Below are 15,628 nucleotides of genomic sequence, written 5' to 3' on the forward strand. Positions count from 1 at the left end.
TGAGCTTGTTTAGGGACTCTCTCTCTAATTTTTTTTTTTTTAGATCATCAGTGCATGGAGTTTCATTTGACATTTCTTTTGATAAAGAAAATACTGTACAGAGATCCACTCTAAACCGAGGAATCACCCGTTCTATCAGTAACGAGGGACTTACCCTGAACAACAATCGTGTGTCTAAGAACATTAGGAAAAACTTGTCCTTCAAGCCCGTCAACGGGGAGGAGGAAGCAGAAGGCATTGAGGAGGAGCTGAACGTGGGCTCTCACGGCGACCTGACGGCCTACCTGCCCCTGAACACAGACGAACTGAATTCTGATGAGAACCTGCATTATAAGCTTCCAAATGGAGCTTTACAGAACCGAGTGCTTCTGGATGAGTTTGGCAATCAGATCGGGACCCCGAGCATTGAGGAGGCTCTGCAGATAATCCACGACACCGAGAAGACGCCCCGCCCACCCCAGACGGACCACATCGCTAATGGCTTCTTCCTTCACAGCCAGGACGCCAGCGTCCTGCGCTCCAGCAGCCCGCTGGGCCGGCCCAGCCCCGAGAGCACGACCGATGGGAAGGGCGCCTTGAGCCCCGTTACTGACAACACCGAGGTGGACACTGGGATCCACGTCCCTTCCGAAGACATCCCCGAGACGATGGATGAGGACTCCTCCCTGAGAGACTACACTGTCAGTCTGGACTCCGACATGGACGACGCTTCTAAATTCCTTCCGGATTATGACGTGCGAGGCGGCCAGCCCAGAGATGCTCTGAGCCCCTGCCCCAGCACCGTGAGCACCAGGTCGCAGCCCGGCAGCAGCGCTTCTTCCAGCTCCGGCGTGAAGATGACCAGCTTTGCCGAGCAGAAGTTCCGGAAGCTGCACCATGCCGACGGGAAGAGCAGCGGAGGCAGCTCCCAGAAGACGACGCCCGAGGGCTCGGAGCTCAACATCCCTCACGTGGTGGCCTGGGCTCAGATCCCGGAGGAAGCGGGCCTGGCGCAGGGGCGGGACACCACGCAGCTGCTGGCCTCCGAGATGCTGCATCTCAGGATGAAACTGGAAGAAAAGAGGCGAGCTATCGAGGCCCAGAAGAAGAAGATGGAGGCCGCTTTCACGAAACAAAGGCAGAAGATGGGTCGGACGGCGTTCCTCACGGTAGTGAAGAAGAAAGGGGACGGGGCCTCCCCTCTTCGCGAGGAGGCGGCCGGTGCTGAGGACGAGAAGGTGTTCACCGACCGGGCCAAGGAGAAGGGGCCACCACGAGCCCACGGGCAGAGGAGCAAGTCTCTGGCGGACATAAAGGAGGGAGCGGAGAACCCTCAGGGCGGGTGGCTGAAGTCACCTGCCGCCCCCGTGGACCCTGAGAAGCAGTGGGGCCTGGCCAGCCCCTCGGAAGACACTCTGAACGAAGGGGAGCTCCTGGAGTACACCAGGTCCATCGAGAGGCTGAACTCCTCCCTGCACTTCCTGCAGCAGGAGATGCAGCGCCTGTCCCTGCAGCAGGAGCTGCTGATGCAGATGCGGGAGCAGCAGGCCTGGGTGATCTCGCCGCCCCAGCCCTCCCCGCAGAAGCAGCCGCGGGACTGCAGAGCCCCCCGGCAGGCCGGCGCCCCATTCTCCACGGACTCCCCGCGTCCTGGCCACCCGTCTCCCCAGTCTAATACCAGGAAGAGTGCATCTTTCTCTGCTAAGAGTCAGAGGACTCCCAGGCCAAATGAGTTAAAAATCACCCCGTTGAACCGGACGTTGACGGCCCCGCGCTCCGTGGACAGTCTTCCCCGCTTGAGGAGGTTCTCGCCCAGTCAGGTCCCCATTCAGACCAGGTCGTTTGTGTGTCTGGGGGACGATGGAGAGCCTCAGGCACAGGAGCCCAGGCGGAAGGAGGAGGGTAGAAAGGAGGAGCCGGGGTCCGCAGGGTGTGGACACAGCGCGGAGGGAGGGGAGAGCCAGCCTCTGCCCTTGGCCGCCCCTGAGGGCCCGATGCAGCCTGTCCCCGAGCCCGCGGGCCCCTCCCCTGATGGGGACCCACCAACGCACCCTGCAGAGCCGCCTTCGAAGCCAGTGTTCCCACCTGCTGCTCCCAGAAATGTCAGTCTGATTGAAGTCTCCCTCTCAGATCTGAAACCGCCTGAAAAGGCTGATGTGTCTGTTGAAAAGTACGATGGAGAAAGTGATAAAGAGCAATTTGATGATGACCAGAAAGTGTGCTGCGGATTCTTCTTCAAGGTAAAACGGTAGAATCTGCGCAGTTCCAGGCGTCTTCACTGGTGGGCTTTTTGAGGTGGCGCGCTGGCTTCGTTCAGCGCGTCCCTTCTGTTCCAGGCCTGCCTTTGCTCCCCAGGCACGTTTTAGTGACACTGTACCCCCCCCCGCCCGCCCCCCTCCCATGGGGCCTGCGGTACCGGCCGGTCAGGCTCACTGACCTCAGGGTCCGGCTTCCTTTCGTCACGTCAGGTGCGTGTCTGGCCTCCACGCCCTCTCCCCTTGTCTCTCTCTCTCTCTCTCTCTCTCTCTCTCTCTCTCACACACACACACACACACTTTCACAAAAGTCTTTTAAAAACTAAGTGATCCAGATGTCTTCAAAAAGTTGTTGCCAGTTTGCAAAAAGCTCCTAACTTGGCACTGCGTGTAAGTCTGTCTGAGTTTGTTTTCTTAGTCTTGGCCATCCTCCCTCTTATGTTTTGTTTGAAGTCTTTTAAAAATTGACCAGGTGAAGCTGGCAAGGCGAAACATTGTAAAATACATAGTTTTGCGGTTGTCATGGAGCTGGCCCCTCAACAGCCCTGGGGTGCAGTGCGTGACCCCCGTCTCAGCCTTGGCTGGGCAGGGCACGTGTTTAAACAGTGCCGCAGCCACCTGACACAGGTGCTGGGCAGTGTCCCCTCTCGGTCGTAAGTCCTGAAATTTATCTTAGATGCTAGAATAAGGAAAGCCCGATAAAGTTTAAAAACTTTTCTCCTAATTATCACCCATTTTTTCATCTTCATATTTTTCAGTGTCTTCCAAATTACCTGTAGGGTAGAAGATGGTTTTTAATAATCAGAAGCGTGTGTGTGTGCTGCTCATGTTGCTTTTGTAAATTAAGGGGCTGGAGTAGATCATTTGTGACCCTGAGCAGCTCCACAGGTTGGAATCAGGTAGAAAGGACAGCATTCGACGGCACAGAACCCAGCATCCCAGACTTTAAATGCAGCGGACGCAGCCCCACTGTAGTCAGAACCAAGATGCTGCAGTGATCACGGTTGCTGGTTTCCCTTTGGGTCGTGACTCAGAGAGATGGCTCCTTAGGCCCTTCTGAACGTTGAGGCGTTTGAATGTGAGTCGTGTGTTGTCTCTCAACTAGGCAGGACTGCTGTTTTTCATAGAACGCTGCTTTTGTGTCCGGAACGTACTCAGGCGGTGCTGGTGACCCGGGGCTCTCGGCTGCCTGTGAGCTGCTTACGTTAGGTGCCTCTTAGCCTGTGAGCTGCTAGCGGTGCTGCGTCTTTTTAGCCCCAGAGCAAAGGCCTGGAAGACTGCAAAGATACAGATGTGTGTGTGTTTGGACTGACTGCTCTCCTCTGACCTTCTCCATCCAGAGCGCATCTCTCTCGGGGTTTCTGTGCAAAGCACCTTGTTTGGTCCCCTTCCCCTCCCGCTAAGCTGCCCTGCGGAGCTCCCTGGAGCGCCTTACGCTGTGCTGTGAAACACTCAGAGTTAAGCGCGACAAGGAGTCGCTACGGCAGTGAGCCTCTTCTCCAGCTTGTCACTTTCCTGACTGCGGGAGTAGGAAAGCCGTCTGAGAACCCTGTCCCCGAGGGCCGGGTGGAAGCTGGGGCAGGCCCGGGAGGGCTGCGGACCGTGGGCTGGCTCTGGGTGGGTGCGAGGTGTCACACGCCCGCCTTCTGTCTGAAGGAGAGACCTTCAGTGCGATTCGTTTTGCTTCATGTGACGCGAGTCTGGGCAGCTGACTTTTCTGGTGCTTTTACTTGCGTTTTCTGTATTGAGCATGTATTTAAAATACAACTTAAATGCAGGTTTTAAAACTGAGGAAACTCCCCACTCCAAGTTATTTATTAAGGTCCAAAAACCTTTGTTCTTTTTCTTTCCTTTTTTATGTTGCTCTTTGCTAATTTCCTGGGTTTTAAAAACATGTAACTGAGTAAGTTTGGTAAACATGTCACCGTTAGAATTCTTTTTTCCTTTGTAATTTCTGGGTCGTGTCCTTCTGTGGTGAGGTTGGAGTGAACATACTCAGATTTTCAGTTAGAAGAGTAACTACCAAACGTGACTACAGCCGTTGAAAATGAGAATATTGGCACCTAAAACATCTCATCTTTCTCATGAAATTCGTTCTTAGGATGATCAAAAAGCAGAAAATGATATGGCGATGAAGCGGGCAGCTTTGCTGGAGAAACGGTTGAGGAGGGAAAAGGAGACGCAGCTGCGGAAGCAGCAGCTGGAAGCGGAGCTGGAGCACAAGAAGGAGGAGACCCGGTGGGGCGGGCGGGGCCCAGGCGGGAGACGGGGGCCCAGAGCAGGAGACGGGGGCCCAGACGGGAGATGGGGGCTCAGAGCAGGCGGGGCCCAGGCGGGAGACGGGGGCCCAGAGCAGGAGACGGGGGCCCAGACGGGAGATGGGGGCCCAGAGCAGGCGGGGCCCAGGCGGGAGACGGGGGCCCAGAGCAGGAGACGGGGGCCCAGACGGGAGACGGGGGCCCAGAGCAAGAGACGGGGGCCTAGAGCAGATGGGGCACAGATGTGGGGACTAGGGCCCGGCAGGGTGGGTTCCCGTCGAGTCCTCATCAGCAGGTTTCTCAGAGTTTGCGCGTGTGGGGACCTCTGGACTGATGCCGACTTGGAGTGCCTTGTAAAGTTATTTTCCCATAGTGTTGCTTGATTGCATATTTTTATCCCAAGTTGGAGGCATCTTAAAGTTCTCCAGAAACAGTAATTTTAAGTAACTTCCCTGGGTTTTACACACACACACGTTTTTTGTAGTTATTTTATTTACTAATGGTACATTCAAATGACCTACGTCACCCCCAGGACATTTTAAAGGAACCGTTTCCCAGGCGCTGAAGTGAGAGTCCCCCCACCATGTAAGCACTCCCTGCAGGGCCTGTCTGGCCGGGCGCGCTGAGACCCCTGCTTTCGGTCTGCAGGCGGAGGACGGAGGAGGAGCGGCAGAGGAAGGAGGACGAGCGGGCGCGCAGGGAGTTCATCCGGCAGGAGCATCTGCGGCGCAAGCAGCTGAAGCTGATGGAGGACATGGACACGGTCCTCAAAGCCCGGCCGCAGCCGGCCCGGCCCAAGAAGCAGCGGCCAAAGTCCATTCACAGGGACCACGTCGAGTCCCCCAGGACGCCCGTGAAGGGTCCCCCAGGTAACGTGCTCGTGGTGAAGAGTCTGTTCAGGAAGCAGCCTGTGTCACGCCGGCTGCCGGAGCCCTGCTGGACCAGGATGAGCACGGGAGGCTCTCTGGCTCAGACACGGCCTGTGCGCCGGGCAGAGCAGGCGTGGCCTCAGGGATCCGGTCTGCGGAGGACCCGCTGGCGCGGGGCGCTGTGCCCCACCCAGAGTCTCTGGAGTGCTGAGCCCTCCTGCTCCGTGATGGCAGGGTAGGCGCTGTGTCACCAGGTGGACAGGAAGCCACGTGAGGAGTCCGGGGCCCAAGAGGGCAGGAGTCCCTCCTTTAGGGTGGAGATGGTCAAAAAGCTAAGTTCGTCATTTCTAGAGTAGACAGAGTATCTTTTTTTTTAATTGAACATCCATACTCATTTCTTTTTTTGTACTCATTTTATTAAAACTAAATGCCATGGAAAATTTTAGAGAATTCTTACAGTTATTCTAAGACTGAAGGAAAATAACCTAACAGATTGCCTGCTTGAAGAGAACTCTCCCTTTTCTAGTCAGTTACATTTTTTGATACACAATATTGGCTGAAATTAAATTAATATTCTAGTATTAGGTATTCCTAAATATGTTATTCTTCTTGTTAGTTTCTTTTCTTAATTTTCTTTTCGTTAACTTTTTTTTAAAATAATCACGGTGTCTTAGCTCACTTTGTTTCTGGAATACATCCTAACAGCACTTAGTTTTATCATTACTTCCTCTTCTTCCTGCCAGTTTAATTGAGATATAATCGACACACAGCACTGTATGAGTTTAAGGTGCACAGCAGCTCGGCCGAGTGAGCTGAGGTGCCTACGTCATGAGATGATGCCTGCAGTGAGCTTACTGACACCCACCACCTCATACACGAAATAGAAGGAGAAAACGTCTCCTCGTGATGAGAACGTTTAGGGTTCACTCTCTTGAAGCTCTCAGGCGGTGTGGCCCGCAGCGGGGTCAGCTGCAGTCAGCAGTGCACCTGACACCCCAGCACTGTTTGTCTGACACCTGGACGTCTGCGCCTTCGACCACCTTCATCCATTCCCTCTCGCCCCCACCCCCCCGGTGACCACGAATCCATCTCTTTTTCTGTGTCTGTGTTTTGAAATATGACTGACCTACAGCAGTGTCAGTTCCCGTGTACGGCCTAGTGACTCGGGTTTCTGTGCGTTTCAGACCGGTTGTCACGACCGGTCTGCTTCGGCTTGCCGTCCCATGCGGAGGCGGCGCAGTTACTGACGACACCCCAGCTGCGTCACGTCCCGCCGCCCCCTCGTTCTCTCACTGGAAGGTGCACCCCGTCCCGTCCCGCCGCCCCCTTGTTCTCTCACTGGAAGGTGCACCCTTTTCTGTCCCTCGCCCACTTCATTATCTCTCAGAAGTAGGTTCCTTGCTAACTTTAAACAGCTGACACGTGTGTGCAGCAAGCATGTTGTGCGCACAGGTCGAACCGGAGAGGAAAGGGGGTGGAGCTGCGTGCGCGGGAGTTCCGCATGCTGGTGCCGAGGAGCAGGCCCTTCTAGTTGCTCCGTTTAAACTTGTCATTTTGTTTTTATTCAGGATCATGAATTTACCATGTCTTTTCAGTCTCTAGCCTTTCTCTGGCGTCACTGAACACGGCGGATAACGAGAGCGTGCTCTCAGGCAAGAGGACCCCAAGGTAAGTCACAGTGCGCGCTCTTGAGGAAACATCATTTTATGTCTTACAGCAAATGAGTCATGACCACAAATTTTCATAAGTTGTTCTGACTAGGACCGTTTGGGTTTCTGTTAAAAGAATTTGTACATAAAGAGGCCTATTCATCTTCCAGTGTTTTTTGGAATTTTAGAACTGTGACCTTGATGAGATGCTAACTGTAGCTGTGCCTCAGCCATTGCTGACAGGGTTGTGACAGACATCACGGTCTGCAGGAATGGGAGGTCCCTCGTCTGTGTAGTGCCAGCCTCTCTGGTTTATTTCCCTCCCTGGAGCACCTCCAGCAGGCTGCCTGCCCCTCAGGCGGGGCCTCTTGTGCGTGCTCTCTTTATTAGGACAGACGCTAGAAATAAGACCAGCATTTCACGGTCTTACACTGTAACCCCCGTGAGAAAAAGTGACAGTCGTCAGCTCTGAGCGCTCATCTCTGTGCCTGTCCTGTTGCATTAATTGCCGGTTTTCACGTGGACGCACGTTCATTGTCGTTCAGCAGATGTTGTGGGGCGCCTGCGGATTCTGGGCACGTGGACATGCCTCCCTCGTCTTCTTTTTAAGAGTCTAGGTCGATTTTGGTTGGCACTCACATATACCCTTCTGACCCCGAATGTTCTTCCTCCATTTAAGACATAAAAAATACTTTGTCTGTGCCTTAGATCGGAGTCTGTGGAAGGCTTTCTGTCCCCCGGCCGCTGCGGCAGTCGGAACGGGGAGAAGGACTGGGAGAACGCGTCCACCACGTCGTCCGTGGCCTCCGGGGCGGAGTACACAGGTCAGTGTCCGCACGGTTTTAGGGGAGCAGAGCGACATGGGGCTGAGGACAGGCACCGGCTGTGCCGGGGACGCCTCACTGCCCAGTGATGGTGACGCCGGTGGTTGCTTCCAGGTGGGTCAGTGTCAGTGACACGGCGCCACTCGGAGGTGGCACTGGTCCCGTGTAGATTGAGGTGGTTTCCAAAGCACAGCAGCCCCGCGTCCACCTCACCCCTCTACTTCCCACGGGGAATGCTGGCCGCCTCTGTCGTGGTTTGGGTCTGACGCAGTTGTAGAGAGGCTCCTGGGGACCGCGAGGGCTGGCTCCACGTCCCCTGTCCCTGGGGTCTCTGGTGCCTGGGCTCATGCGTTTGCAGCAAGTGTGGAGAGGCTGCAACGACTGAGGACAGAGTTGGATCCCTGAGGGCTGGCGGCCTCTGTGGGGTCGGCGGCGTCCAGGCAGAGCAGGCAGCAGGGTGTAGGTCAGGATGCGTCCAGAGGAGCGGCCGGGGTGGGGGCAGGCCCGCCGGTGCCCGGAGCCCGTGCCCTCCAAGGGCTCCGCTTCACTCCGCGCCTTCCCCTGCCCTGTCTGTGGCTTTTCATGCAGCCTCCCCCGCCCGTCTGACCGCCTTCAAGGCCAGCTGACAGTCACGGTTGCTGCCGTGAGCCTGGAACTGCGGGCTTCGGTGTTCACTGACCAGCTTACACCAGCTCTTGGACCAGCTGTTAAATTTTTCAGGAATTATGCAGACTCTAGAACCATCATAGCTTGGGCTCTGCCACGGTAGGGGTAATTTTCGCCACAGAACAGTAAATACACAAATCAGGGCTGATTTCCTTCCTTCACAGAGCACAGTTTCCAGGATGCACTTCGGTTAATGTGAGGCAGGAGGGAGCCTGTGCGATGTCCCGGGCACCTGCTTTTGTGCTTTGTGGATTGAGTATCATTGGGGAAAGAAAGGCTTACAAAACAGAGGTGTGGAGGAAGAAAAAGGGAGTTTTCTCTTGCCTTTTAAAAGCTTAAAGTCCTCAAGGTCCTCTTTTGCTCACCAGTAACCTCACAGACTTGAGAAAGCTGGTGAAACAGACCGTGTGCCCCGGCCCCAGGGCAGCCCCTGTGGGTAACGGTGCTCAGCCTGGAGTACAGCCAGCCAGGGGCCGTCAGACACGGACTTCAGTTTCTGTTACTGTGTTTCATCCGTGCAGGAACAGTGACCTCATCGAAGCGTAGTGGTGTTTCTGACCTAAGAATGTTATCTTTATTATTGTTACTAAATTCTTACCACAGGACCAAAGCTCTACAAAGAACCCAGTGCAAAATCCAATAAGCACATAATACAGAACGCGTTAGCTCACTGCTGTTTGGCTGGAAAAGTAAATGAAGGTCAGAAGAAAAAAATACTGGAGGTAAGCACACCTGCCTGACAGAAGTGACAACAGAGTGAACTGGCGGGAGGTCACTGCTTTGTCGGCTCAGAGGACACGTTGCTCGTGAAGGGTCTGTAACCGTGTTCTCGCTGTTAGAGTGTGTTCCTTTCAAGTGCGAATCTGAAGGACTGCAGATTTCGCTAAAGGCTAGGGACAGATTTCAGATGGTACCGGAAAGCTACAAATCATTTTCGTGCCCGGAGTCACTCACTCATGTTGCAAAATGTAGGTAACATAATTTGCCTTTTAAAAACGAAGCTGTGTTGCAGAGGAGGGTGTCAGTGCTGGTGTGAGCGATGGAGACAGTTGAGAAGATCAGCGGATGCTCGGGTCTCAGGCTTCCCGCAGGACTGTGCGGGCTGTGCCAGCCACGCAGGGCCAGCGGCCTCCGTGCTCGGTTGTCAGCACGCGGGTCTAGCGCAGCGTGCTGTGCTTCTGTGGGGGCGGCTCGTTTCGGCCGCTAGGAGTTGTGTTGTGAGCCCCGTGCCCTACAGCTGATGAGGCGCGACCCGGTGGCGCAAGTCGACTCCATTGCGGTTGCTGAGTCTCTGCTTCTGTCCCTCGTCCTGCAGGAGATGGAGAAGTCGGACGCCAACAACTTCCTGATCTTGTTCCGGGACTCGGGCTGCCAGTTCAGGTCTCTGTACACATACTGCCCGGAGACTGAGGACATTAGCAAGCTGACTGGGATAGGCCCCAGGGCGATCACTAAGAAGATGATCGAGGGACTTTACAAATACAACTCCGACAGGAAGCAGTTTAGCCACATACCTGCTAAAACCTTATCCGCCAGTGTCGACGCGATCACCATCCACAGCCACTTATGGCAGACCAGGAGGCCTGTGACCCCCAAAAAACTCTTACCCGCAAAAGCGTAGGGGCTGGGGGTGCTCGCTTCAGACGCTTGTGGTAAGTTTGCACGTCATCTTTCCTGCCTGTAGAAGCCTTTCTGATTGCCAGCAGGCTTTTAGTAATTGGACTGCACATTCAGCTCTGTGGTCATGACAACTGGAATGTAGCCCGGTGTCTGGGGTGGGAGCGGGTGACGGAGAGGCGTTTGGACGCGCGGTGGAGGCTGTGTCGCCGGGTCCTCCTGGTGGTGTGCCCGGCGCTGAAGCGCTGAGTTCTCACGGACACGAGTTGGACCCAGGATTGAAGTACGGCTGAGATTGTGAATTACGTGTCTTACTTGTTGCTTCTGTTTTCACCTTTCTGATGTGTGTGCTCGTCTGCGGGCACTTTGTTTCACTGTTTCCTCCCCTGGGGGTTTGCTCTGAGGTCCTTGGTGTCTGGTTTCACGATCAGGAGAGTAGGAAGCAGGCCCTCGGAGTCACGCGCACCTTCCCGCGAGGCTGCGAGGAACACTAGTGTTGAGTTTTACAGTGACCCTCATGTTTTGATGGTGTTAGAGTATTTGCAAGAATTGCTCTGCTCAGTATTTACAATCCTGTATTTATTATTCACTCAAGTATTAACGTTTCTCCATTGGGTAAGAGGAGGACTTGTGAGGAGAGAGCTGCTATAGGGTCGCTGAAGCCACGTGAGCTTAACGCAGGACATGCTGACCGACGTTGCTGATTAAATCAGTGCTGGTCTCACACCACTTCTGGCCAACTCAGAATAGGTTAGATTGTTCTTTTAACAAAAAGGCTTTCTATCTCTTTTAAAGTCTGTCACTTTATAAGCTGGCAGAAGTGGATGGCACTTTGAGAGAAGTCTCTGAGTCTGAGGATGGGAGACTTCCTGCCGCAAGTTCTCAAGAGGTCTTTACATTATATTTATAACTGATATAAAAATTATATTTAGAATTTTTAAACATGTACAAAGGGCTACATTTTAATTTTAAAATAGCTTCACCTTATTTTACTTATATTGAGTTTTTCTTCCTTTTTATTCTTCTCAAGTGGGACGGCTTGGATTTACGTCCATGCTTGAACCCTTCTCTACGTGATCTTTAACCGTGTGTACCAGAGGGCTAGTGGGGGACCTTCATTCTCAGGAAAAGACTTGAATGATGCTTGGCCCTGTCATGTTTCAGTGTTGTGGTGGCTGTGTAGCTAGAGGGGAGGACAGTGTTGTACCTGTACGAGGTGCGTGGTTGGCTTTCTTTCACGGGAAGTAGAGACTGAAATAGACCCATTTCTCTAATGAGTTGTCTGGAGAAATGACTAGTATCTCGTATGATGTATTTACTTATTTTTAAAGAAGTAGGAGTGAGATGTCGCTGAGCTGCACTTTCCTGTTCCTATGAGGCCATGAGGCATCAGTGCATCTGGGTTATCGACATTTTCTCAAGTGTTGTCAATATTTTACTGTAATTTATGTTCTTATATTTATGTATATTTGTTTAAACTGTAAAAAAATTTTCACAGATTTTTTTCCAATTCCTGTGCAAGATACATGTGTAGCTCAAAACTATTTGTGATCTACTGTTTGCATGTAGGAGACCAGGATATGTAACTCTTATATTTTAAGTGTATACATACTGTGTATATAATGTATGAAGATTAAAAATGGGGAATTGCACATTTTACCTTTCAGACAACAGTTTCTATCACAGGAAACGATTTTCAAAAACATGTTTAGATTGACTGAAAAAAAGTAAGTGAATCTAAACAAAATGTGGTGAAAGTCAAAAGGAGAATTAAGAAGCGTTTTACGTTACTAAATTTGTTCTTTTCAGTCACTTAAATTTCCCTTACCTAAAGCAATCATTGTGATATTACTTGGCCATTAAATTTTTAAAAATTGGATGCAAGACAATGGAGGAAGTAATTAAAACCAGTCAGGACCACCCTTTATCCTTAAACGTGTGTGTGTCCCAACAGGTAGGACGTGAACATCGCACGGAAGTCCCTGCTCTCAGTGTAATGTTTCACTCTACTAATGCAGGAAGAATACGGACAGTTATTTAAGTCTGCAGATTTTTTTTTATTATGGGGCAGCTTTTTAAAAATTATGTTTTAAAAATTATACCAATGAAAATTATGCTATTTCATAAAGTCTGGAGAGTTTCATTGAAACCCACTGGTGCTTCTCATCATTGGAGGTCAAATTCTTAGGATAATTATTCAGTTCAGCTTGCCGAACGCTCGTCATGGTTACCGGTGCAGCTGTCGAAGTCTGCTGCTTGACACAGCTGGGGAAAGCTTTTAATTCCTCTCAGCTTTTCGGTTTTGTTTTAGAAAGACTGTTACAGTTTTTATGTGGCTGTTGAAAGCCGAATTCAGCTTCCAGATGGTGGCTTCATGGACACTTCGGGCAGCGTGCGGCCTGCGGAGTGTTCCCCTGTCCGCTCGAGAGCACTGCTGGCAGGCTTGGTTGAGATGCTGTAAATTGGGTCGTGTCTGCTGCTTCCTGGTACCATGTAGCTTTCCCCTTTCGTTTGAATAAAAGCATGGCAGCCAGTGACTCCTGTCTGTTTCTTGAATAAAACATGTTTCTTGTTACTTCATTTGAGCTTGGGCAAACTCATCATATGGTCTTCCTTTCTCTGAAGCTGTGTTTAAGTTGGACGCTTTGGATACAAGTCATGAGAGTAACGAGCACGCGCTGTCTGAGCCCGGCCTCGGGTGGCATTGGTGGCAAGCGCGTTGCTCTGTGCCGAGCTCACACGGCCTGCACCGCGGAGTGGACGCTGCGCTCGCCTCGCGTCCATGTGACCTCCCTGCCTTCTGGTGAATCACCAGATACGGCCCACCGTGTTGGCGTCCACCCTCTGTGCCCTGACCCTGAGTGGCCGCACAGCCCACGGTGGTGGCCACGGAAGCCAGTTCTCGGCTATCACTCTGGACGGTTCACTCTGATTTTGCTGATTCGCCTCGTTCAGACCAGAGCAATAAGAAAGAATCAAAAAACAGTTTAACAACAAAGGAAATCCTCACACATGACCCTGTGTCTGAAGAGAGAGCTGCAGGTGCCAGCCAGGTGTGTTGCCGCCTGCGGGTCCTGGGAGGGGCTGGGCTCCGGCCACGTGGGGCTCCCGCTCTCCTTTCTCAGACCTATAACTTCAGCCTCAGGGTGTGAACCGGGAGGCTCAGGCAGAACCAGAGACAGACCCAGACCGCAGGGCCCTGCGGGGCACCCTGTGCGGGAGCGTGCGCCTGGCTGGGGACTGTAGGCCTTCATGGGGCGGAGGGACAGAGGCCCGTGTCCCCGCCCGTCTGCATGGAGCGACAGTGGCAGAGGAGCTTTGCCCGGGGACCCAGGCAGTGGGAGGACACCTCATCATCCCTCAGCAGCCTGGAAAAAGCCCGTCTCCAGCTTCTCGAGGTGGCACTTCTGCTTTTAAGAGAAACAAGTGAGAGAGTTACTTGGGTCGTTCGGATGGTTTGTGAGAGCGGCTCGCCACGCCGGGGGTCTGCCAGCGACCCCGGCTCCCAGTCCAGATGCCCCGACGACAAGGTCTCCTGGATGTGTTCAGCAACATTGTGACATTTGTCAATAAGCCACCTCCATCCACAGTGGCTTATATTTACCTCAGAAAGAAAAAAATGACTTCCATTGAAGAGGATAAAAGCAATTGAGTTAAATAAATGTTCAAAGTCCCACTAAGGTTTTTTTGTTTTTGTCCTTGTTTTTGTTTTAAACCCGTTACGCAAGGCGGTGCGCTGCCGCAACTCCGGCAGTCTCTTGTTCTGCGCCCCCCACCCCACCCCGCTCCCCGGGCTGTTACTTTCGGTGTGACAGCACTCTCCCTTAGAAGCATCTCGGGGCTACAGACACTCCAGGCAGCCGGCGTGTGTGGCTGACAGTTAGGTCCAACTGCGCGGTCCTGGTCCCCCCACCAGTGATTCGTGCTCCGGGATTTGCACGTCTACAGGAGGAAGGAACGTGGCTCTCAACCCTGAAACAAATGGAAACCACCAACTTCAGCATCGCCTCATGATGTAGGAGGTCTTTGGACTCGCTCCCTGCGGGGAGCTGAGCAGGAGCGTCTCCATCCACAGGCCTTAAAAAGTCGGTCACAGTGTCCAGGGGCCCAGAGCTGGGGAGGGCCGGCAGCATGGCCGGAGCGTGAGCCCCTGGATTCCAAACCCCCTTCCCTGGGCCCCACGGTGGAGCGACTGAGTCTGACAGGTGCTCTGGGTGGGAACGCAGGCTCCGTGGACGGAGACGCACGTGCAGCCGGAGTGGACTTGCTTGTCTTCCCCGGGACTCGAGCCAGCAGCACAGCCTCGAGCCCTCAGTCCCGCACCTGGAACATGTGGGTTCACAAAGATGGGAAGTGGGGGCTGTGGATGTACTGAGAAGAAACCGATCCTGCTCACAGGTTGCTTAAAGGTATCGAGGAAGCAGCCACCGGGTGCAAGGGTCACAGCAGCAGGGCCCGTTCCATCCAGGAGCCCAGCTGTGTCGAGGCGGGTGCGGCCAGACCCGTGAGCCGACTGATGGTCTGCGCCGCGAGGGCCGTGCGGACCGAGGGGGCGTGGAGGCGAGCCCTCTTCTGCTGCGCCCAGCAAGATCAGTCTTAGGGCCGACCTCGTGAGGAACACGAGACTAAGCCCCGTGCACAGGGGGAGGGAGCCACATGCTACTTTTGCTCACACCTGGATTTTGAGTTGGAGAGACGTCAGTCACGGCGATCAGCAAAGGCGCGTCTGCAAACTGCGTCATCCTGACTTCCACGCGGGGAGCACACGGACGTGTCTGGACACTGGAAGATCGTGCTTGGATTCTTTATTCTTAATTGGTGCCTGAACACAATCGTGTTCAATTAATATTTGCCAAATGTATGTGTGAAAGGAGGGCTGCCTAGTCCTGTTCCAAATTCCAAAATCAGACCCAGGCTCGGCCTGGCTTCTGCTGAGCACCCTCTACTTCCTACTTTTGATACTTCTGCCCTCAAATTATGAACCCCGAGTTGGCGTCCTGGTCTGACCCCGTCTGGTTCACACACGCTCCATGGGCCGCGGGGGCAGCTCCCTGGACCCAGAATCCCAAGCTGCCAGTCCCTGTGACGGTGAGGCCCCAAGCCCCTTCCTCCCTTCTCTCCCCCATGAGCGAGGGGCCATCTCAAGGCTCCGCCCTCCTTTGGGCATCTGCGTGGACGGCTCCCCGCACCGCCTGCATCTCAGCCCCGGAGGCTCCTGGCTCCACTGTGTGTCTAGCCATCATCCCGGCCTTTCCCCAGGGGGCTGGCGCCACTCTCTGCTCAGCCTGCTGGAAACCCACGCCCTCCCAGCACCCTTTGAACCACCAAGGCCAAAACCTTCGAGGGTACCTGGTCCTCCTCTGTGCAGAGACCCGTCCGGTGTGCACCTCTTCCCAGTTCCTGCCGGGGTCTCCAGGGCGCCTCTCCCACAGTGGGACTCATCGTCCCTGACGTAGTGCACCGTCCCCGCCAGTCACACAGCCCGGTGCCACCTCGTCGCAGCCCTGCCGT

The 15,628-nt window shown here is 53.7% G+C and overlaps 1 protein-coding gene across 2 annotated transcripts in view; it reads left to right on the forward strand.

Annotated features, from left to right (window-relative positions):
• CAMSAP2 (calmodulin regulated spectrin associated protein family member 2) overlaps positions 1-12,654 on the forward strand; it is a 77,154-nt gene extending 64,500 nt beyond the window's left edge. The window contains exons 11-18 of one of the 2 annotated variants that reach the window (XM_072948808.1): positions 44-2,219; positions 4,336-4,472; positions 5,141-5,361; positions 6,957-7,029; positions 7,719-7,834; positions 9,104-9,222; positions 9,816-10,152; positions 12,072-12,654. In XM_072948808.1, the coding sequence (XP_072804909.1) occupies positions 44-2,219; positions 4,336-4,472; positions 5,141-5,361; positions 6,957-7,029; positions 7,719-7,834; positions 9,104-9,222; positions 9,816-10,121 (3,148 nt within the window). In that variant the 3' untranslated portion in view covers positions 10,122-10,152; positions 12,072-12,654. Of the gene's footprint in view, positions 1-43; positions 2,220-4,335; positions 4,473-5,140; positions 5,362-6,956; positions 7,030-7,718; positions 7,835-9,103; positions 9,223-9,815 lie in introns of both variants that reach the window. The other variant, XM_072948807.1, reaches the window with a different exon arrangement.
• The last annotated feature ends 2,974 nt before the right edge of the window (positions 12,655-15,628 follow it).

Source organism: Vicugna pacos, chromosome 23 (assembly GCF_048564905.1).
Source record: "Vicugna pacos chromosome 23, VicPac4, whole genome shotgun sequence".
Lineage (NCBI taxonomy): Eukaryota > Metazoa > Chordata > Mammalia > Artiodactyla > Camelidae > Vicugna > Vicugna pacos.